Raw genomic sequence first — 23,720 nt, 5'->3', positions numbered from 1 at the left:
AATCACTTTTCTGTACATATTGTATCTTTAGCGCATTAGCATCCTTGCTAGCCCCGCGGCTCGCCTCACTTAGCGATTTAACGCTTTAGCTAAATTTGCTATCGAGCGCAATACACAAAGATGACTACCTGATCATTGCAGCATTAAAATTATACACGAATGAGGGTCACATTCCGAGGCGGTTGAAATCTAGTTTGTTGTCACGGCGATTCAAGAAAGAAAAGATAAACCACGCCGACGGTGGTGTAAACGGCCGCTAGAGGGCATCCGGGACCTCACACGAATGACATCATCATTACGTAGCCGGAAGTAAATCGTCGACGGTAGAACTGCACATGATTAAACACTGAAGCAGAAGCTAATTCGGCTGCATCAGGTAAACACGCAACTTATGTGAGGAATCGTAAACATTAGCTACACTACAACGACGAAAGAGGTAGGTTACGACTGTGGACCTAAGTTATCACGTTCGCACCGTTGTTTGTAGTACTGCTTGGTTACACTACAGACCTGCGACACGCTGCTTTTAGCATGGTAGCTACCACAGTGCTACCCTTGTGATATTTAGCTTGATTATCCTCGACGAATGTTCGATCTCAAATGAGCCAACATCACATGCTGGTTCTTGCCTGTACCGAGAGTAATACTGTACTGTGGAAATACTCAAAATCGAGGATTAGTTGTGATGATTGGAGGGAGGCCTGCTCCCGATTTTAAATCTCAATGCCTTTGTGCACTCTACCAGAAGAATAACACACATTTGCAAAAACAGGTCCGATCTACATGAAATGTCGTTTCGCGTATTGGCTCGCTTTAAGTTCACGTTGTAAACAACACAAGTTCATTTGACCCCAATGTATGCCTCCTATTTTCATTCTGTTAGTAATTCCTAGTGAAGTGGGAGAAATCGTTGAAAAAGTGTTGTGATTGTTGAAATAATTAGATGGTGGAGCTCCTGTCGGCTCCTACATTCATACTGGTCGTCTTCTCCTCTTTGTTTCAGTGTGTGAATTAATGTCTGTTGCCCCTTCGACCTGACAGTGATTGCAGCGAGAAAATGTTTGCAAGGACCACAGCAAAGTACGTGGAGGGAAAGGACGGTAGTCGTCAACGACTGGAAGCTCTTCGGCTGCAGCCTTATGTTGTGTTACGCAGAGCAGGTTAGTACACGTCTTACTGAGGAAAAAACGATTTTCTATTATGAATCCTCTTCCAGTGTTTATTTTTCGTGGAATCCTATCAAAATCATGTGTGATAGGCAGAATCAAGAAGTCCTTGTATAGGTTTTACCAGTTTCTCCAACTGTAACTTTCATTGTTAATATACATTGATATGATGTGTGTTTGTCTTGCTTTGCAGACATCAGTGAAGCTATCCATCCTAAGCAGCAGGAGCCAGAGCGACTTCACATTAAAGAGGAAGGTGTGGGCAAAGAGCTCCATCGCTTCAATGAACAAATGGAGCAGAGGTTTCTTTGCACCATAAAAGAGGAGAAAGAACTGGAGCAGCCTTGTAATAAAGAGGAGGGAGAGGACTCCTGCGACATGAAAACAGAGGTAGAAGACACCTATGACGTCAAAAAGGAGGAGGAGGAGGATGCCTGCAAGATGCCTTTCAAGAGTTTAGAAGAGGGTCAACATGAGGTGAGCAAAGGGGCGGAGCCTCCAAGCTGCAGCTCAAGTCAACAAATGACCAGAGAAGGTGATGGAGACCACTGTGGAGGATCACAAGCAGCTCCACCATCAGAGAGTCCTGACGTGTCATCACATGTTCCTGGTCCTGCTGAGTCTCAAAACAAACAATGGCAATGTTCCCAGTGTGGATTGTTTTATGCTAATAGCAAAGGTTTGAAACGACACACAAAGAAGAAGTTTTCCTGCTCACTTTGTGGCCAAATATTCTGTCAGAAGAGAACCTTAACAAAGCACTCAAGAACTCACACTGGCGAGAAACGCTTTTCATGCTCAGATTGTGGGAAAAGATTTTCAGCGAAGCAAAGCTTAAAATACCATACAAGAACTCACACCGGTGAGAAACCTTTTTCATGCTCAGTTTGTGGGCAAAGATTTTCAATGAAGAAACCCTTAAAAATTCATACAAGAATCCACACTGGTGAGAAACCTTATTCCTGCTCAGTTTGCGGCCAAGCATTCTCTGTGAATGCACATTTAAAAATTCATACAAGAATCCACACTGGTGAGAAACCTTATTCCTGCTCAGTTTGCGGCCAAAGATTCTCTGTGAATACACATTTAAAAACCCACATAAGAAACCACACTGGTGAGAAACCTTTTTCATGCTCAGATTGTGGGAAAAGATTTTCAGCGAAGGAAAGCTTAAAAGTTCATACAAAATTTCACACTGGCGAGAAACCTTTTTCATGCTCAGTTTGTGACAAAAGATTTTCACGTAAGGGAAGCTTGACAATTCATACAACAATCCACACTGGTGAGAAACTTTTTTCATGCTCAGATTGTGGGAAAAGATTTTCAGCGAAGGAAAGCTTAAAATTTCATACAAGAACCCACACTGGTGAGAAACCTTTTTCATGCTCAGTTTGTGGGCAAAGATTTTCAGCGAAGAAAACCTTACAAACTCACACAAGAACCCACACTGGTGAGAAACCTTTTTCATGCTCAGATTGTGGGAAAAGATTTTCAGTGAACATAAGGTTAAAATTTCATGCAAGAACTCACACTGGCGAGAAACCTTTTTCATGCTCAGTTTGTGGCAAAGGATTTTCACAAAAGGGAAGCTTGACAATTCATACAAAAATCCACACTGGTGAGAAACCTTTTTCATGCTCAGTTTGTGGCAAAGGATTTTCACAAAAGGATCGCTTAGAAGGGCACAAAAGAACCCACACTGGTGAGAAACCTTTTTCATGCTCGGTTTGTGGCAAAAGATGTTCACTGAAGTCAAACTTGAAAGTTCATACAAGAATCCACACTGGTGAAAAACCTTTTACATGCTCACTTTGTGGTCAAGCATTCTCTCACAGGGTAAGCTTAATCAGGCACACAGGTACCCACACCTAACCCTCAGTCAGTTGCCAAAAAGTCTCTATTGAGAATTCCGAGTGTGTTGGGGAGATGAGCAACGATCCATGAAGTTCTCACCTTCTATTTGAGCAGACTTTTATGCATCAATGATAATTCTATTGTATGTACCTTTTGATTGCGATGCTGAACTCCTTTCTTTTACTACAGTGAGAAGTTCATGTTTTAACTTTAGAAATGAATTTGAAAATATAGTTAACCGGCCTCGGCATGATCATAGTTTTGTATTTTGCATTATACTTGATGTTTATTTTGTTTTGAGTTGTGATTTTTTTTAACTGTAATTGGTTTTAATTCATATTCAGGGCTAGTTGCTTAGTTTTTATTAGTGTTAAGGGTTTTGTTGTACTTTTCATGTTCATGTGGATCAATAAAATGAAAATTAAATTCTTTTTAAATATGATCCTAATTTAAGACATTAGATCTTCTGTCATTTGTTGTTTTAGTCTCTATTTCTGTTCTTGCAAAGTGATGTCCAGAGCTCTGAGCTGCTTGAGGAAACCGTGGTTGGGCAGGACGCAATGGCGTTGTTTCACAGCTCCTCTCAATGGAAAAACAATGTGTCATTATCCAACGAACTTTATGCTATTAACATCTATTCGAGTCGGGGTTTTGCAGCCCGGGCGCCGAGAGGCTGAGTAACGACGCAGACTTCACTTCTCGCACTTTGCTGACACGCTCTCAACCTTAAGAGGAATCTTTGGATTTATATTATGTGACGGATGAGTCCATTTGGAATGTGGGGGTGTCAAAAAACACGAGAGAGCAGGTGTTAGGAGCGCCTCCAAAAAAGTGAGAAAGGCCAGCGGCACCTGTAGCGAAGGCTTGATTGTTGTGAGGATTCGCAGGGCCGCTTTTCGGAATGCGCCATGTGTAAATGCTGAGAAGCGCGAGATGGGTAATTGAGTACAAGTAGACTTGAACCATTTTGCTAATGCCACAACATTTAGCGTGACTTTGTTTTGGGAACATTGCACTTCTCGATAAAGTTCACATTATTTTTTGATGCATTTGATTTTAGCATTTACATTTTTTAAAAGTGTGTTGATGTGATTAAAAGGTGTCCCTAATAAAGTGACTGATGCGTGTCCGCAATGTGAGGAGAGTCTCCCACACATGATTGCGGCCCATCTCTACCGCTCCTCCTCCCCCTCCGCATCATCATCAACAAGTCGTGAAGGATGAGAGGCGGCCATATTTGTCCTGACAGCCCGTCGTGGGCGCGTTCTCAATCACGCATTATTACCGCATTCGTATTCATTGCGGCTGACACGCGTCCTTTTCCCGGCGCCCAAATTAAAGCAAAGAGGATGCATTGGAAGGGGGAGGGGGGGAGGGAGGGGTTATGGAAAAGGAGAAAGGACGGTGGCGGTGCTTGATGATGAAATGCCAGGCCGAGGCCACAGCTCATTGCATTCCAATTTGCATGCAAATGGCGGCGCACGCGCGAGAGCGGGGCCTATATCACGCAAAGACGAGCGTCTGCGCTCGTGAAAATCATTTCATGCACGTATGAGCTCGTGCGGCGTTGGCGCTTTTGAGAAAAGAGAAAAAAAAAAGGGAAGCATACCGACGAGAGGGTCGATTTCCACAGGAAGTTGGTACTGCTGCTCCGCCGGCTGCTGCGCCGTCGAACTGGGATGACCTGGAAGGGAAACGAGACATTATTAGTTAGGTCAGATGCCAAACGGGCCGCTTGACTTCATCGGATTAGCCTTCACTTTCACAAATTTAGGAATATCAAATTTGATATTCTTCTCGCAGTGTGGGACGACCCGGGGAAGGAATCCGTCTCAGCTGATGCGTGGAGGTGGACGTTTGGCCAAATGAAGGCTGCTATGAGTGTCACATTTGATCCATTTGCACGCAGTCAACTGTCGGCTAAATCAAAGGTCATCCTTCACCTCGCCGCAAGAAGATGAACGGGAGGACGGCCAACAATTATTCTGTGGTCGCGGAGCTTGGGAACGACGATGGCGGCGGGAATCCCGGTAATCGATAAAGACAACAATGGAAACGACTGGCAACTCAATCAAAAAATATTGTTGGAATGTGGAAATAAATCAAATAAAAATATAATAAAATAAATAAATATCTCAAAGACACCTGTCAGGCCGTGCCACTTGTTGACGGCGAAGACGCGGCTGGCGGTGACGGTGATAACGGCGGGCGCCGCCTGGCCCGGCTGCGTGTTGGCGGCCACGTGGCTCACGGGCGAGTTGGACGGGAACTTGAGCACCATGATGACGTCCTGCTGCATCGGCTCCGTGAACATCATCGGCGTCTGCAGGAGAAGATACTGTTCAGGTGGCCCCCGCCCCCCCAACAAAACAGAGGGATGGTGGCGACATGCGGATATGATGACAATGGAAAATGTCGTTTTTATGGAGAAAAAGAGAAAAAGAAAGAGCGTTAGGATAGAAGGATAGAAATAGTCAGCAAGAAACAAAACTTTGAATTGGGTCAAAGGACCAACAACCAAAATCACACAGGAAGTCGGTCGGCCATTTTGGTTTGAAGCAGCATTTAGCTCCCTCGCCAGGAGGAATTAGACCCGTGTTGAACATGAAAGAAAATCCACTTGATGCGCCTGATAGCCAAGCAGGCACACTGACAGCGCCATTAGCGAGCGCTCACATGCCGACACTCTTTACAACACACTCAAAGGGGCCAGGTTAAAAGACTCGAGAAGGGAAACAATCTTGACTTTGCAAACATCTCCTTTGAATTAGCTCTTGTGTGAAGCGCTGAGTGTGACGTGTGTGTGTGTGTGTTTGTGGTGGTCGGCGGGCAGCTGTCAGCACCACAGGGACACCGCGCTAATAAGGACTCAAGGGGGTTCGGGGCCCATCACAGGCAGCCGGCCCCATTTTTGGCCCTTAAAAGGCGGCCGCACTTGACGCTTTTTTTTTTTGCTGCTGTGTTGCAACTCGGGCGGTGGGAAATTGGCAAGGTGGGAAAAGACCATTAAAAGGCAAGTTAGATCCACTTCATCATCATTTTGACGTACCGTGACTGCTTTCCCACGTTTGAAATTTGAATTCGACCCTCTTTACGTACGTTACATATACTGCATCTATTGCTGATGTAATACGAAAAACAAGATTTCACGTGGACCAGTGAAACTCTTTCTTTGTGAAACTTTCTTTTGGAGCATTTGGAAGCATAATAAAGATTGCAAAAGAAGTCAATCCAGTCGAGCCAAAGGAGTTTTCGTTATTGCTGCAAACACACTTACCACTTGCATAGCCGAGCTTCGGGGGGTGTGCGGCTCGATGAGCAGCTGGCAGGGGGTCTGCCCGAAACTTTGGATTTGAGACTCGACAGCCTGGAAAGACACGGCGAGCATGTATACGGTCAGCATTTTCGCTACACACACATCAATTTCATCCTACACGCGTGGGAAAGCGGAGGGCGGCGGCGTGCAGGCTGCTTAGGTGGCGCTAATGAAGAGGTATAGGACCATAAATGTCAGAGTCGACGCCGGCCCAGCGGCCTCTGGACATCATCATGGCGCTCAGTTTCAAATTCAAACGCAGAATCACTGCAATGCGTGGAAGCGATTCCTCGCAGCCACTCTCGATTGCGGTGACGTTTACGAGGTCTCCGCCGCAGGTCAGCGCGTTCCCGTCTCACGCGCAGGTGATTATGCGGTGCAGACTCGGGGGCCCCGTCGCCGAGGCCAATCTCTTTTGAGGGCGCTGGCCCGTGTCTGATGAGGCTTTTCTATATTCTATACATTTAAATGGCGGCGACGCCCTTTGACGACGCCGACGTGGTCGCTTGATTTACGCTGCCACTCGACAAGACGGATCGGCGTGTCAAACATGACAAATTTATGCTAATCTGGGCCAACAACACAAAGAGGTAATAAAAAGATGGGGGATTTCAAGTGAGAAATAAATAAATATAGATTCAGACCAATTTTTTTTTTTTATTAAAGCTGATTTGAATATTTGCGTCTAAATGGAGAAAGTCACCAGCTACAATTTTGTTTATTGGCAATGCAATTTATTATGGTCTCTTTTGCATGATGTCATAAGTATGATTTGATTTTGTTCTCCCACATTATTGTCTTATACTTCTAATTTATTTTTACTTTTTATACTTTTCATTGATTTAAAAAAATAATTTAAAAACTTTAAAACATTTAGAAACATCATCTTAAATGTTATTTTTAATCATAAATACATTTGTGATTTGACTATTATTTTATTTCATTTTTATTTTACTCATTAAATAAAGAAACATGAATCATTACATTTGACAAATACTTCAAGCTAATTTAAAGTTTGATAATTAATAAATGACAATAACAAATAAAAGAACCTTAAAATCACGGTGCTAATTTGTTTAACTGACTTTGCCATTATCAATATAATTGTAATTTAAAAAAGGGAAAATTATTTCAATTCAGCCCAAGTACGTTTAATAAATTAAAAAAGGCAAATTACTAAAAGCTAACTAAAACTACTTTTATATTTAAATATTTTGAATAACCAAGATAAAATGTATGACTGCCTTTCATTTGACGGCCTGTGGCCATTCTGCTGTCGCCTCAGACATGGGCTGCCAGACTGCTGCTAAATATGACTTCATCAAACAGTGAGATTTACTGTAAACTACCCAAAGACTAAATAAACAACCCGGGATATATATATTTTTTTCATTTCCCTGCAACCCTGCCGAATTCCGCCGAGTGCGCGCAATTGCGACGAGGGTGCGCTTGGTGAGAAGTTGCAGGATTTTCCCGTAATCACGAGCGAAAGAGGGGGAAGCCCTGCGCGGCCGTGAGAAGGCGACATCATCGACTGCGTGCTTCTCTTTATTTGGGCAGAGGCAACACAGATGTGCATTAATGCGTGCGTGTGTGTGTGTGTGCGCGCACGCAGACTCGAAGCAGAGGCACGACAGGAAGTAATCATGCTTCTGCAGCGGTCTCGGCAACATTCCCTAAACTGTGCTGAGATATTCCAAACTCCATGAGCGATGGAAAACACACACAATCCTGTCCGTTTATGTCCATGCGTTTATAAACATGCAAGTGTATGAGCCAATCGAGAGTGTGTGCGTGTATATCTCGATAAGGACCAATGTGACTTTGAAAACATTTCTGTCTCTCTGAGGAACGTTTTGCATCTTTGACTAGCTTACGCAATCAAGGCATCACCAAACGTCCTTGTGTTTGAATTGGGCCAGATGGGACCTGGCAGCAGGCAAAAAAAAACATAGCCAAACCAAACGGAGCCACCGGGATCACGCGAGCCACTTCCTCGGTCAATTACTTCTTCCTAGCAAACACAAATGTGCGTCTCGTCGCCGTGACAAAGACCAGCCTCCGAGAGAAACCGCAAGCGGGGCTCAAAGCTAGCTTGTCGTCGGTCGGGTAACGGCCGACCCGCCCTTTGTTGCCTGTTTGACAAGGCGCAGGCCCCCGCGACGCCACTTCCGCCCGTAAGGTCGAGCTTAAGAGCGCAAGGTTGGGCCGGCCCGACGGCATGACAAGCTGTGCGTTTATTTTACTAATTAAGGCGCTCAGGCTAAGGACGAAAAAGTGACACGTGAAGGCTCGCAGAGACGTGCTAGGCTAAGACTGGGCTAACTTTTGTAATGGAATGTAAAAAAAAAAAAAAATCTAAACATAATGAAAAAATAAAAGAAAATGATTGAAATATGAAATCCATTTTTGGCAAAATGTTTGACCAAAGCAAAAACTCCATTAAAAAAAGAGAAAAAAACAGAGGGCTATCTGAAAGTATGCTAACACCACCATCTGACGCCCAAGCTCTTTTTCGACTAAATAACACGCACCAGCCGCTTGACGCTACCTCAAACGTGTGTGCATGTATTTATGATCCGCAAAAATAATGAAGAAGCACTCATCCATTACCGGGGACTGTGTGTAAACCAAAAGTGTGTGTAATGGGCTTGGACCGTGCATGTGTGTGTGTGTGTGTGTAAATGACCGCCACGGCACGGTCATGAATCTGCATGCCTGTGTGTGTGTGTATGGGGCGCTATAAGGCCAAAGCACATCTGGATGGGAATTGGGGTGAATGAGGTGATAAATCAAAGATGCACCCCTGGTGCCCGTGAAGCTGCACTCACTGAGCATGAAGGGCATCTGAAGACGTGCGCCATCTCCTTGTAAAGCCGCAAACTCATCTGCATCTTGCTCAAAAAGAGCGTCGCTTGAATTATTAGTCGTGCTGCTTTAGTGCAATTGCAAATGTAATTGTGCTTAATATAATTTGCCTAGCTTTTTCTGATAAGCATAATCAGTTAACGTTTACAATTTTGGGAACGTTAAACACGATGTTAGTTGAAGTTATTACGGCATTAATAAGCCATTTAAATGCATTATTTATTTATTTATAAATGAAATAATCCATTATCCATTTTTTGCTGTTCGCGGTGGGGCTGGGTCCATATTTTAATTCTGTAAATATGTTTGCATAAAAAGGTTCTCCGGGTTGAAGGAATATTTCACAAAGATTCTCCATCCCACCAAAAAGAGCTAACCATGCCCGCAAGATGATTTGCCGGCTGCCGGCACGCCGCCTTTTTAACTCGCATCGGATTGGTAAACTAAAGTTTTTTTTTCTTTCAGCGTTTGGTGTGCTTCGCTTTCGGACTTGGAACGCAGGCCATGAATAATGAATGAGCGCCACGGCGGAGGCTGGAAGCCGTTGGAGAGGAAGACTCGGTGGCAGAGTGCTTGGCTCAGCGAATCTCGCATTGTTCATGCTTGCAACCCATTTAGCGGTGCAACTAATGGCATCTCCATGAAGTTCCGACGCAGCGAAGGGACACATGCTTTTATAATAATCACATTGTGCATCCATTTGCTCTAATGCGACTGACTCAGCGGGATCTTCTACAGATTGTAACGCAAGACTTTATCAAGGAAGGTTGCTTGGCTGGTGTACCTTCTGACATGAGTTGATATTTTTCTTTTCATACAAAACGTGAATATTTTAATTCACAAAACACATGGTGGGAAGCAAATAGGGTCTCACCTCTCTCAGCATGGGGTCGGTGATGGAGCTGAGGTTGACGGCGCCTTCGTAGGTGAGATAGTAGAAGACGTTGAGGGCTCGGGCGGCTTCGGGTCCCTGCTGCTTGTAGCCGAAGATCAGGTCGATCCACTGGTGCAGCTGGCATGACACAAACTCGCTCTCCAGAGCCTGCAAGGCAACATTGGCAGATCTCAAACACGTGCAGCTGTTTAGGTTAGCATTACGCTAGGTTAGCAGACTAGCATCAGATGGAATTATTTGGTTTGATTTGATGTTTAAAAATACAATAATTATTTCCCTTCTGATTTGAGTGTCAGTTTTAGAATTTACTTTGACTAAGCGTGACCGTTAGCTTGAAGCAAGCACTCTTGGCCTCTTGTTTGGATGATTTGTGTGAAAATAAGCACTTAAGGGGACGTTAAAAAGTGTTTTTTTAATCAGTTTAAATGTTTTTAATGTGTTTGGTTTCTCTATATTTCACTGGTGAGTTCTGGAAGTGAAATCAGGACGGTTTCACCGCACACGTCTTGATGGCATTGCGATGATGACGCGACAGATGCGCACCATCGTCCCTAAACACGTTGATCATGTCATTAGCGACGAGCGGTAATTCCTTAAATGTCGTCAAGTCCTCGGAGAGCGCCGGTGAACCGTTCCTGCCGCGCAACCTGCCAATAATTTCTCTAACGAGCAAAAAGCACCACGCGCCCATATCTGATCATAAGTGGGGGGGGGGGGGGGTCGTGCCATTAAAGGAACTCTTGTCGTTCATTAGGGAGGCATTGCGAGGCGGCCGTCTTTGTTCTCGCCTTTACCGAGCACGCTGCAAAACAGTGAGACGTTTGCCGCTTTGCCTCCTCATTAGCTAGGCAAGGAGGGGAAAAAAACATTTATGGCGGTCCTCGTAAAAAGAAGGCAATTGTGTTAATTTGTGTAAAGCTGTCGGCGCCACAAAAGCCCCTCTAAGCACGACCAAATTAGAATGAGACAGCCCTTGATTGTCATTGCTGCCTTGTGTCACATTAATTTGCGGCAAAACATTAGCCGGCGTTGCACTTAAACGGCAATTTATATCATTTAAATTTTTACGGCCAAGCCGCAGCGCATCCCTCACTTAAATGTGACTTTGTGACAGCTCATTCCGTCGCTAATTCGTCCCCAATCTCTTAATTACTTGCTCGCAATCACATAAGAAACCGCGGGGAGAAAACAGGAGAGCAACTCTGGCGCAGACCACTTTTTTTTTTTTTTTAAAGTATGTGCGCTATTTTGTTCTTAAATCACTTTCAAGAACTAGTTGAAAAGAAATTCCTTAAAGTAATTCTTAATACGAGACGGGAATGCTTAATGTAATCAACTTTACACTCAATTTTTTTCAACCATAGTTTAATCGATTTATGCTTCTCAAAGTTAGAAACAAAGCCAAAAAAGAGGAATTGTTTAGTCGAAAGTATTGCGCAGCAAATGAAGAAATGGTTTGAGTGTGTGCCAGGTTGGGTGTGTTGCGTTGAAGGAGCAGAAGGTCTGGGCCAGATAGCGGATTCCTGAGGTGGGATGGAGTGGCCCCTTCACCAGAAAGCAGGCGGGATTATTGATGGGCCAATTAGCATCCAGTTTGTGTGCCACCCTCATCCGCAGGGGCTGCTGAGATAATTAATGAATAATTTAGCTGCCTTTATGTAAATTATGAAAGGGGCCGAGGGGGCGTTGGAAGTCGCCGCGATCCCACTTTACTATTGTTTCATATTTGACAAAGTGCACGGATGGGAATCGAATTCGTCATCAGCGGGGCGATTACCTTCACAAACAAACATCAATATACAGCGTATGCATGATGAGCTCATTAATTGCAAAACATTTGGTCATATGTTAGAACAAACTGCCAAATAAAAGAAAGAAATATGTGACTGACATCGGTGGTTATTTTTTGTTGTTGCTCGGGTAAACCGGCTTTGAGGGCTGAATTTGTTTGAAAATCCCACAGGATGCTACAGAGACAAAATGGCCACTTGACACCAAAATGGCCACTTGACACCAAAATGGCCGACTTCCTGCGTCTTTAGGTTGAATGGCCTTCAAAATGGCACTTTACTTGGCCCATGAAAAAGGATGACAAAGAATTTCGAGAGTTCAATTTCAAGCATTTGCCACTATTTGTAAAAAGCTCTGGGTCCACACGGGTCCGGGCTCCTCGTATTGAAGACCCCTGCTCTTTAGATCAGTCGTATCTTTTTTCAAAATCTCAAGTGTTTTTTCCTTCCAGTCGCGGAACAGGGCCGTCTCCCAAATGCCAATGAAAATACACCCAAAAAACGAACATGCCCAGACTGTGTCAGATTACTCGAATTATTTTCCCCTTTGAAACATAAAGCATGTCGCCGGACCCAAAAAAGAAAACCCCAAGAGACGTCTGCAGACGGACACTTTGACTGAGTCGCTGTCAAAGGCCGACACTTTACAGACACCATATTTTCATTTTTTTTTTCTCAAGACACGAGATCCTTCCCATAGATGCCAAGATACTAAGTGACCAGTTAAGCAGCTGGCTGACACTTAGTTTTTCTTGATCATGATCTCAAAAACGTCACCTTAGAAGGCTTTTTTTTTTTTTTCTGTTATGAGAGACCGTGATCCTTATTTTCCTTCTCAAAAAGTCTGAAAGGCCACCAAAGGATCTTTGTGTGATGTGTCTGAGCCTCATTGTGGTTTGTGGCTTTGCCGAGTGGGATTTATCTTTAGAAGGTGAGTCATTAAGTCAGGCCGAAGGACTGTCAAATAGAAAAAGAGCAAATAGAAACAATTATAAACCAATTACACATTCCGTAAATAACAAAAGATGAGTTTACAAAAGTACACTGTACTTAAATTCAAATCATTTCTCACTATTAATATAACCGGCCCCTTTTAACTTTTCCTTCCAGGTCAGCCTTCATATTTCCCCACCCCCCACCTTTCTGCTATTTCTTCCAGAAATCCGATCTTCGGGATCAACTCCGTGGACTCGCCCCGGCCCGAAGGTTGACAAGCGCTCTGATTAAAGGCCTTATTAAGTCGCTGTAAATGAGAAGCCGACTGTCAACCGAGAAGCCTGGACCGAGGGGCCCGCCTCGACACGGACGTAAGGAGGGAGAACCTCGGAGCGGTTGTTTCCGTTCTTCGCATGCGAGGACCGCGGATTTGGTCTTCAGGTCACCTTCCAACCCGCTTAGCTAATTAGACGGGTCACAACTGCAAGAGTTGTGGCGGTGGGTCAACGGCGGCAAACTGAAACCTGAAACCTTCCACCGGCTTCTTCCAGTTGAAGAGAAGCCTCACGAGGAAAAGAATCCCAATGAGCGGTGATTGGGCCGGTATCTCGTCAAAACAAAGACGGCGCGTCAGGACAGGGTGAGCTAAGTGGTCCAATTAACGGCAAAGGGCAAGAAGGTAAACATCGCTGATTGGGAAGTAAATGGGCCGAACCAACGGCAGTGACTCAAGTTTGCGGTAACCAACACCGATTTTATACTTCTCCAACAAACTATATCAACATTTGCAAGAGAGTTATGATCTCATGGAGGCGGCATAACCAAAACTGCAACAGCGTATTTTTCCTTTTCCAAACTTCATTCTGTCGCTAAACTGTGCTAACACTCCAGCTACTGCTTAGCTTTCACCTTTGACGTTCTTGACGGACTAAAAAGTTCAACAGAAGCCACTAACACGACTTGTCCGTTGAACAGACGTCCAGATAAGGACAAAGACGTAAGAGAAGAAGAAGAAAGGAGTTTATCGGGGAGGATTGAAGAGAAGGACAACATTAGCGAGCCGGCATGTCAGCGGCAGTAGATCAGCGCATTTCTCAGGCTCTCCCTCCGTGATGTCACCGCAGAAGACGAGTGAAATATCGGGAAGGGGGAGGTGGAGGGGGCTCGTAAAAGGCGGTAAACATGTCCTCCCCTGCCGTCGGACGATCCTCCTCCGGCGAGCGCCGTCTGACATTAGCCAGAGCACGGCCAGCGCCTCGCCACACCGGCCCGTTCCCATCCCGCTGTGGTGACGCGCGGATTAGCGTGAAGCTAACGGGGAGGGCGACTGACACTCACTCACTCCGTCAGCGCATAAGTACGTCTTGCGGTGGTTTACCTCAGCGGACACGTGGGGAGCGCCGAGAAACTGCCGGGAATGACATTTATGCGCAAGCTTGGATAAAAGAGCAACGTAAACAGATGTCACATGACGCTTCATTATGGATGGCCGCCGCTGTGAGCGAGCGCTGCTCGGGGAAGTGTGGGAAGAAATGCGGGAGCTACTTTCCCTTTCTGTGAAAAAAAAAACTAGGCCCACTTACACAGTGTAATCTTTTTTTTCCTTCATATTTAGAGAGAGTTGACAGTAAATGTACATCAAACTCCAACCTGGATTGGTTTCCAGTCAATCACGGACAGACAACCTTTCACACTCACGTCGACAACGAGTGAGAATTGAAGCCACAGAAGTTTGGTGGTGGGACAGGGCTGCCATTTAAAAGTATGGAAATGTGCTTTGAGTCATATTAATAGGACATGCGTCCCGTGACGCTCCAGAACGGTCTTTGCGGTTTCGACAGCTGTGAGGTGCACCGAATGCCCCCCCAAAGGAGAAACATCATTCCAAGCATGAGATAGGAAATATTGTTTCGATACTCAGGTAGCAAGCGCACGTACAGATGCTCCTCAGCGTCAGAGCCATCACTCACTTGTCTTGACCCTTCAACACCAGCAAAAGGCTCTCCTTCCGAAGGCGCAAGGCATGATTTACAAAGCGTGCAATTTATATTGCAATACCCTGGCGTATTTGTACCCTGTGTGCGGTTTGTTGGTCTGTCAGCACCAGGACAAGAGCACAATGTGCCTTCAAGAGGCCAAATATGAACGAGGGAGCAGCAAATTTGGGATGTGTAGAGTTTGACTATTTTTGACAGGAATGGTAAGACTTCTTTTCCCCTGGGAATATGTTTGGAATTATTATCAATCAGTGTCTGGTTTAAATGACCCAGAAATAGATTACAAATACATACTTAAATGATCTTTCTCCACTTGATCAAACGTGAAGTCATAACAAAACAGAATGTTTGTGGTTGCTTAAAGGTTAAAGTTCAACTCTCGATGCTAGCCGTTAGCATTCCCTTTAGCATGCTAGTGTGGGGGGCTCCTGTTAAGGCAACAATGGCCGCTTTGCTGCTGTGTGTTTCCATACAGAAGAATAACAAGAGACATGCGCGGCGTATCCGTTCCAGCAGTCATAACTTACGTTGGATTACTTTTATTACCCGGCGAGAAGCGCTCGCGGCTACGAAAACAAGCTGCCGTTTGGCATGCCCGCGACGGCGACACTACGCGCAATCCTTTACTCTGAGAGCCTTTTAATGGCCTCTCCAGATTGGACCTTAATTAGCTGTTAATCATCTCGGGCTCATAACCGCGAGTGGAAGACGGCGAACTGGAGTGTGTATATGTGTGTGTGACTAAATCCTTGTTGCGGTGAGGCCATTAGCGCGCCTGGCAGCCAAAGTGAACCAAAGAGCCCATTAAGTCCTTCACTCTTGCGTCTCTCCTCAGTGCCACGCTCATCCCTCTCGCGACTGTGCCAGCTGACACCCTCAAATGCCAGCGATCCGTCACCGCGCCGAGGCTGTCCACCCACGCAGCCGTACCTCGACCTCATCCTCTGCCATCATTTGGCCTTTCTTTCAACCGGGCCATCATCATCGAGGGTCCCTCTCACAATGCTACGAGGGTCGAAGTTTTAGTACCGTGCAAGCGCTTTGGCGCTTTGAGGCATGAAAAAATACAACACAAAAAGCATGCAGATGGACACACCCCCCCCCCGCCCCCGAGAAAAAAAAAAAAGACATTGCATGATTAATGATTGGGGTCTGGTCATATTAACCGGCTGGTTAGCAGGTCCCAGTGGCCGCAGACACTGAGAAGGCTGAAGTACCCACAATGTAGCCCGTCAGGAAATAACAATGTCGTTTTGAGTTACTATTGAATTCATTCTAATTATGTTCCTCGGCGAGGCTTACCTGCCGATTGAGGCGCACAAACTCCTCGGGGGTCTTGGCCCAGGGGGGCAGCTCCACGTCCGACACGGCCGTGCCGTCTTCCATCACTCCCAGGTTGTACGAGTTGGTGTTGACGAACATCTCAGGGAGGTAGTAGAACTCTGGAATCAGCTCCTGCGCAGGGAACAAAAAAAAATAGGTTTGTTTTATTTGCCCTGTCTCAAACAACACAACATATTCCCCACATGTACGACGGCGAGACGCAATCCGGTTATGACAGCAATACACGAGCCCTTCCCAAACGCTAACAAAGCGGAACTTGTAGCATAATGAGTGTAAACAAACGCAGACAAAGCCGCCCTCGGGGTTCCGAGCTGGTGTTATTGTTAGAGCCCATGCGTCTTCAATTAAGACGCCGCGACGTACCCCGACGTGTAAACAAGTGGATGATTAAGGTGGAAGTTATACACAACTATGCGGTGAACTGTGAACGTTAAAATAGTTTACATTTTGCTTTTATTGTCTTGGAATAGCTAAGCTCGTTTTAAGGCAATGCTACTACAGACAGCGGTCACATCAGAACAAAAAAAACGGACACAAACATGATGAAAAAATTCATTTCAATATTTGGAAGAAAAAAAAAACATGAAAATGATTTCCATTTTTGGAGAGAAAAAAAGTGTTTAGATAACTACATATTTGTGCGTTTGAAGTTTTAGAAAACCACTGGAGGAAAAATTAGGAAACGTGAGACGATGCCTGCCAAACAGAAAATAGAACTCTCGCTTATACTTTCGGGTTCCAAAAAGCGGCAGCGAGACTTCCAAGCAACACAAACAAATGTCGATGTAGTGCAAAGAGCTCATCAAACGAGCAAGCAAACACAAGGGCTCTAAAAACAACACGGCCGCTTCCTCTCACTTGCGAAATGACTTCACTGCGCAAGAAGACGACCTCCGACTAAAAAAGAGCCCGGGGGGCTGCTGTAAAAAGTGCTACACGCACGTAGAGCAGAAAAGGCCGGAGGGTTGCCTCGCACGCAGCGTAATGTGCAGTGGCCCCTGGTCAGAGGCCAGCCCCTCTGATCCCCAATCCTGTCCTGTCATGGGTCACTGCCCCAAGCACCCCCCCCCCCCCTCCCCTGCAACCACTGTTGCAGGTTTCTCTGATGCCTCTAGGCTGAGGCGAGGGGTCAAGGGATTGGGAGGTCATGCTAGCGTCACCCAGGCTAGAGACACATTCAATCGGGGTGTTGTAGCCTATTATCGCCCCCTTCTCTTTCTCTCTCTCTTTTTTTAAGAGAAGAAATAACACACGGGAGCTTTTTGGCCTCTGGGAGGGATGTTGGACTTCCATGAATGGCTGGAACGCTAAAGCTAAAAGGTATACTTGGCAAGCTAAATTGAAATGTCTCTTTGCTAATTCCTCTTTTGCGTCGGGAGTGAATGGGTGTGTCCGAGTGGAAAAAGACGGCGGACGTGTATTGAAAAGAAAAGAAAAACAACACAAAAACGTTTGGTGCTCTAGGTTCGATCCAGCTTAAGTTGAAGACGTTTAATGGAAGTTGGTTTCGCTTTTATTGAAGAAAAAAAAAAAGCAAAGCTTTTTTTATTGGAGAGCGACGATTTAGCATTTTTTTTTGTAGTTATTCAAAAAACTGCAAAAAATAAAATTGTTTGGGTTTCATATTAAAAGAAAAACAAACTATGTGGAGAAATCGGATTTTGATTGGCCAATCGTCTTATGTTGTGATGCGGTCCAGATTGGCTTGTTGTTTTGATGTGACTTTGAGCCCGGTCGCTCTGATCCGCTTTGACGGGTCTGGACGGCGGGAGCAAAAACGGCCGCTTTCGCAATCAAGCGTCGGCAACTACGCTGTAACGCGATCCACATGTTTTATCGCCGGGGTGAAGGGGGAGAAGGGGGGGGGTACTCGAGCGCAATCAAGCGTCAAAACCCCTCGACGCCCCACCGGCCCCCCGATTCGGTGACCCGGTGCCAAGAGACCCTGAGCTTGCTTTGACATGCAATGTCGGACTGTAAATGTTTTAGGGGAGCAGTTAAAAGTGTGCGAAGTCGACCCGGGCTGTTTTGGGGGGCAAATCCAACAGCGCAGCAGAGATTTGGAGAGAGAGAAGGGGGGGTGCTGGGGAAGATTGAAGTCCAGGTTATAGCCCGGCTGAATGGGAGACAGATGAGGATTAGTCTTTGGCTTTGATCGCAGGACCGGGAAGCTTTCATTGCCACGGGACAGTAATTGCAAGTGACTGGCCATCGCGATTCCTCTTTTGCACTGCCGCTCTTCCGTGTCTATCGGAATATTGTTCATAGGGTGCAGCGGAACCTTCCTCGGCTCCACTTGGGATTCTATCGCACTGCGATTTCGCCTTTGGAATTTTTTTCCATCACTGCATGGCTCGCTTGTTTGTTGGTGTACCTTGACATCCGACGTGTCTCTCTGGCAGTTCCTCCAGGCGCGGGACACCGATGAGAACGTGCGATCGGCGTGGTCGAACTTGCCTCCTTGGAAGTTGAGGAAGAACGTGGTAAAGGGTTCCTGAGGATGACAAAAAAATTCGTAATATTTGAATAACCTCTGCAGCTCTTTTGCAGCCAATATTACAATTTTTGCAGATGCATTGAGTCATATTGTGGCTTCTAACAAACATTGCGTTGAGGGGTGGGAGGGGGTGAGTAACCCCAGTGAGCCTCCAAAGCCAATAAAGCCATGCCACTGATGCATTTCTAATCATGTATAATCTTGTTAGGGCAGATCAATCGTGCTCTCACTGGCCCGAGACCCCCAAGTGAAACGCCCGCCATATACCTGAAGACCGCCGCCGCCGCCAACCGCTATGCTAACAAATAATTTGGACAATATATGAGAGGGTCACGTGTGGGACATTAATAGGCATTGGAGAGTTTTAACACCAGGCTCAAGCGGTAAAGCGGCCTAAGCATAAGCCGGCTAATGATGCTCGTGGATCAATGCTGCGGCCCTTCTGGGACTCGCTGACAATGGTGAGCTAGTGGCGCAATAACATACAAAGGGGGGGAGAAGAGGCAAAAAAAAAAAAAAAACTTAGTAACCTCCCGATCCCTGGAGGGCAGTATGGCCAGATTGATGGCATCCACTCAACAGAGACAATATTGCAGTGTGCACTGAGTCTATGAAAATAATCTCAACCAGAAGCCTTGTTTGATTGCAGTGCGGGGGTCTTTGAGGACAGTGCGATTCGGCGACAACCTATTAAATGAGCAACAATGAATGAGAAGAAACTATTTTTATATATTAGCTTTTCATTATATATTTATGTTTTTCTTGGTGGTTTGGAATAATAATGCTTGCATTGTACAACTTGGTATTTTTGTTGTTTGTTTTGCTTCCATCCAAAATGGATAAAGAATATATGCAGAGTTTATTTCCTTTATGCTGTCAGTTCATGTGTTGCTGCTGTTTATGTTTGTTCAAAGAAACGGTTTCAATGACCGAAACATGAACGCTAGTTTGGCTAACCCGTCTAATCTGCTTTGCAATGTATGTTAGCATTAACCTAGCAGACAAAATTAAGTGGTTCTAATACACAATGTGTAATACACAGCTAGCATTTAGCTAACACACATAGCATTCTTTTGTTTTTTAGCTGCTTGTTATGACGTTTGCCACTTACCATGCGCAGCAGCCACATGAGGGTGAAGCTCGAGGTGGAGTAATGCGTGCCGTAGTGGAACTTTGGTACCTGGTCGTCGTCCCACGAATCGTAGCGGTCGGAAAAGAAGGCGGCCCGCTTGGGGTTCAGAGCACCGATGGGCTGCGGAGGGATTTCAATATTACTTTGCATTAATGGCTGAATAATAGCACTTGAGTAACCCCGGATAGTGTCGAAAAAATGATTAAGTCATATTAAGTTGACATCAGTCTGAGAATAAGCAGCAGCCCTTTGTCTGGAGGCTGTTATTTAAATCCCCATTTATAGAAATCACTTTCAGGACGCTTCGATTTTTATTAGTCCTCTGCCGGTCGCGCCTCATTTTCCCGGCCGCCGCCTTAATCCATCACATGCACACAAACATAGCGGATCGATGCTAATGGAATGATGGCCTTTTGAGGATGAGGGTCTGGCGAGGTGTGGATCAATGGCATCTCTTTCATATCATAGGCCGCCTGTCACTGGGAGACTCGCGCCGGACCGGGAGTATTGATTTTGCGCTTGGGCTACTGCTGTGTGCGGATGTGATGGGGCGTGTGCGGTGGTGTTGGTGCAATGTTTGGTAAAAATCTATCCCTTATTTATTTTTTCTCTCTCCGGCGGTGAGCAGCAGCAACAAGCGGTAAAACTACAAGCAGATTTTTTTTCTTATATCTGCAATTTATATTTCTATTATATATTTTGTTTTTCTTGAAAGTGATGACAATAGCCACAGTGGCAATAAGGCAACAATACACGACAATATGAAATGTGCCTGAGTGTGTGTTTGCGTGGATTTACGCAGTGCCGTGCAGCTCCGAGTTGACAGTGATACACTGCGGCTTCCTCGGGGGTGGGGGTCCGCCGGGGTAAGGGGTGAGTACACATGGTGAATTATACATCACAGCCATTGCTCTGATTTATAACCCTAATAACAGCCGACTCATTAAAAAAAGAAAAGGCTTGAAGGAGGCATATAAAATAAGAAATAGTGAAAGCGCCGCGGCGACATCGCGCAAGTGCACGTGCACGGGTCGGCCTGACGTCGTTAATGCTGTAAATTATAGCGGGGGAGGGGGGGGGGGCACTTACAGTACGTACAGCGACGAGGTGCTCGGCGAGGGGCGGACAGCGGATTCTGCGGGCTACAAATTGGCCCAATATGTCACCGGGACCGAGACGAGAGGTTCAGATAAACGAGCCAATAGCAGAGTTCTAATTAGACCGGAGAGTTAGCCAACGCATGCTAACACACTGCAGCCGTAATGAGACAAACATCTGCGAATTCATCTCGGATTAATCCGGAAAGAATTAGTTGGGGTAATTAAAAGGAAGAAACGATTCCCGGGAGTGTCCACAATGCGGCACAGTGGCTATTTTGTAGACCACAAATTACTTTTACTTTAAAAATATTGCACGCAAGTAACATCAGATTATTTGATCATTCTTCAAGGCCACATGAATCAAATTCAAGACTGTGATTATTATGAACGAATGAAGCGGAAACCACAACACGTCCAAAAATATGTTACAGGTGAAGAATTTTCTTCTCCAAAATATGTGACCTTGTGACATCACTTCAAGCAAAATGGCCGACGGAATTCAGGGTGGGGGTTCTTCAGAATCTTTTTTAACGTGTTTCTGTATATTGCAGTTTTTGCAACGGTGAAAATGGTTGTAGGGGAGGCGCCTGGGGGATAAACATATGGGCCACGCATGGCTCAAAAATCAATACGCCATTAGCCTACACGGCTACGAGAAGTCCGCTGCGCTCGATAACGCTTCGCTACTTCTGTTACAACGCCATCACAAAAAAAAAAAATATATATATACACATGAAGTCAGTTCCAGCGCGTGCTTATCGAGACTACAACGTTATCTCGAGGACGGGGGGGGGGGGGGGGGGGGGGGGGGGGGGCAGCGTTTGATGTCAGCTGGAGGTTAGAGTTTATGATAAGAAAGCCCCCCGGGGTCACGGCAGGCGAGGGGGGGCATAAATTGCGTGTGGCCTCTTTTGCGCCGGCGGACGATGACATCGCGTGACGTGTGGAGGAGCGCGTTCACGCCACTTTGGCTTCTCAATGTCACGGCGGGAGCGCCTGTCACATAATTCGTTTTCTCGACAAAACCGCTGTACAGTACAGTAGCGTAATAGGCCTAAGTGTTAAATCCCAAACCTTTATTCCTTAAACGTGTATGTAACTTTAATGTAATGTAATCTGAGTTGACGATTATGGATGGATAGATTTCTTCTATTTTCATGTGTGTGTTTCAGTATAAGCAAAGAAAAAAAAAATGCTAGCAGACATTGCAATAAAGAAGAAACGAGCGCCTGGATGAGCTTTGAAATGTAACAACGATAAAAAGGTAACACGGAGGAACACATGACTGCCAGAGCAAAAGTGTGTGGGGGAGGGTGGGGGAGGCTTGATTGAGGGGGGGGGGGGGCTGCGTTGGCCTTTTGCACACATGGCAGTCTGCTACGCTCCAGCGATCCTACACTGATACCACATGTATGTCAACAGCATGAATAAAACACAAGTCATACACATCTATTACCACTCCGCTCGAGTGCCGCGCACTGCCGTTGTTTTGTCACATTTCAGCCTCTGCCGGGTAATGTGACGCCGCAGAACGGAATCATGCAAAGGCTGGAGTCGAAGATGAAGAGGGTGGGGGCAGATTGAAAGCGAGGAATGTGGCGAGGAGACGAGGCGTCCGCCGCTTTAGCCGTAACACAGGCTGGACATGATGTCATGTGTTCAACAATTAATTCCTTCAAGTACCTTGGACAGATCTCGAAAGTTGCTCGGCAGAGTCAGGTCCAGTTGATCTGCTTCATAGTTGGTGATGATCCAGGGGAAGACGGGGTACTGGTTCAGATCGTTGTAGGTCCGTCCTGGTGGAAGACGGGAAGATGAGGACGGGGGATACGGGGACAAAAAGGCAAACTGGGACACGTCCTTACCGGAGATGGTGTTGAGGAAGATGAGGTACTCGAAATTGGAGATCTCGCGACGCTGCCAACGTTGCGTCATGTTGGAGGCCTTGAACAGCTGCTTTGGCGTGGCCAGGGAGATACGCCTGAAAAATAAAAGAAGGGAAATTTGTGCTACAGTGCTAAAGAATATTGACATGGTAGCTAACATGCTAAGCAATGCTAACAAGCTAGCAATCTCTATTTGACATCATGTGAGAAATATGCAAAGCTTTACTAGTTCAAGACAAATACGCAATACATTTGGCCGAAGGTGCACACTTACTGACGTACACACGCATGCACACACACACAGACACACAAATCTGCAGTGTGCAAAGTACTACATGTGGCAGGACAAAAACAAATGAGTCCCAATCCAATTAAAACAAAGGGGAATGATGGAATTAATCACTGTCAACACGGTGATTACTGTCATTAGGGCTTCTTAAAAGTGAAAATATGGACCCGTTTGTAGCAGACCTTTTTTTTCATTTTATAATCAAGGAATCATGGATATCCCAGCTTACTTTTTTCCCTTTTTTTTTGCATTTCCTTCAACATATGTTGAAAAGAGGATGCAATGGAAGCAATATTGCGCATGTGAATGTGCATTGCTGTCCTAGAGAGCGCCTGTCGAAAGTCAATGAGGCAAAGTGACCCGGCTCGGTCTGCAAACTAACCTGATTAATGGACTTGAACACACACACACGCACACACATTACTACGGCTACCACGACCACACTCAATCATCACTCGATGCACTCTTGTTCATTGAATAATTACACAGCGTGAATGTATTAATAACTTTTTTTCTTTCCTGCGCCATATGTTGTGGTTTAAAAAAGGTACAGCAAGATACAAAAAAAAAGCAAGCGTTGAATGTTTTTTTTTAGTGTACATTTCTTTGTTTTAGTCAACATTGTGATCATTTTTAAAAACAAAAAATGA

The 23,720-nt window shown here is 45.5% G+C and overlaps 2 protein-coding genes across 8 annotated transcripts in view; one reads left to right on the top strand and one right to left on the bottom strand.

Annotated features, from left to right (window-relative positions):
* Window positions 1–23,720, bottom strand: part of lrba (LPS responsive beige-like anchor protein) — a 98,116-nt gene that overhangs the window by 6,904 nt on the left and 67,492 nt on the right. For 3 of the 5 annotated variants that reach the window (XM_037253277.1, XM_037253544.1, XM_037253364.1), the window contains 9 exons: window positions 22,761–22,876; window positions 22,579–22,691; window positions 19,775–19,915; window positions 18,541–18,660; window positions 16,125–16,277; window positions 10,079–10,246; window positions 6,298–6,387; window positions 5,166–5,358; window positions 4,630–4,704 (listed from right to left, as the gene is read on the bottom strand). In XM_037253277.1, coding sequence (XP_037109172.1) covers window positions 4,630–4,704; window positions 5,166–5,358; window positions 6,298–6,387; window positions 10,079–10,246; window positions 16,125–16,277; window positions 18,541–18,660; window positions 19,775–19,915; window positions 22,579–22,691; window positions 22,761–22,876 — 1,169 coding nt within the window. The remainder of the gene's footprint in view (window positions 1–4,629; window positions 4,705–5,165; window positions 5,359–6,297; window positions 6,388–10,078; window positions 10,247–16,124; window positions 16,278–18,540; window positions 18,661–19,774; window positions 19,916–22,578; window positions 22,692–22,760; window positions 22,877–23,720) is intronic. The other 2 variants (XM_037253448.1, XM_037253635.1) reach the window with 1 other exon arrangement.
* LOC119128369 (gastrula zinc finger protein XlCGF57.1-like) lies at window positions 306–3,468 on the top strand. 3 transcript variants are annotated; one of them, XM_037260917.1, is made up of 4 exons: window positions 306–436; window positions 1,051–1,160; window positions 1,360–2,640; window positions 2,977–3,468. In XM_037260917.1, the coding sequence occupies exons 2-4, from the start codon at window positions 1,058–1,060 to the stop codon at window positions 3,036–3,038; spliced, it is 1,446 nt and encodes a 481-aa protein (XP_037116812.1). In that variant the 5' UTR covers window positions 306–436; window positions 1,051–1,057; the 3' UTR covers window positions 3,039–3,468. The 3 variants fall into 3 exon arrangements, with proteins under 3 accessions (XP_037116812.1, XP_037116653.1, XP_037116723.1); XM_037260758.1 differs by having other exon boundaries at window positions 307–436; window positions 1,360–3,468; XM_037260828.1 differs by lacking the exon at window positions 1,051–1,160 and having other exon boundaries at window positions 309–436; window positions 1,360–3,468.

This window comes from Syngnathus acus, chromosome 1, assembly GCF_901709675.1.
Source record: "Syngnathus acus chromosome 1, fSynAcu1.2, whole genome shotgun sequence".
In the NCBI taxonomy this organism is placed as follows: Eukaryota; Metazoa; Chordata; class Actinopteri; order Syngnathiformes; family Syngnathidae; genus Syngnathus; species Syngnathus acus.
This window is presented reverse-complemented; position numbering and strand designations above follow the sequence as displayed.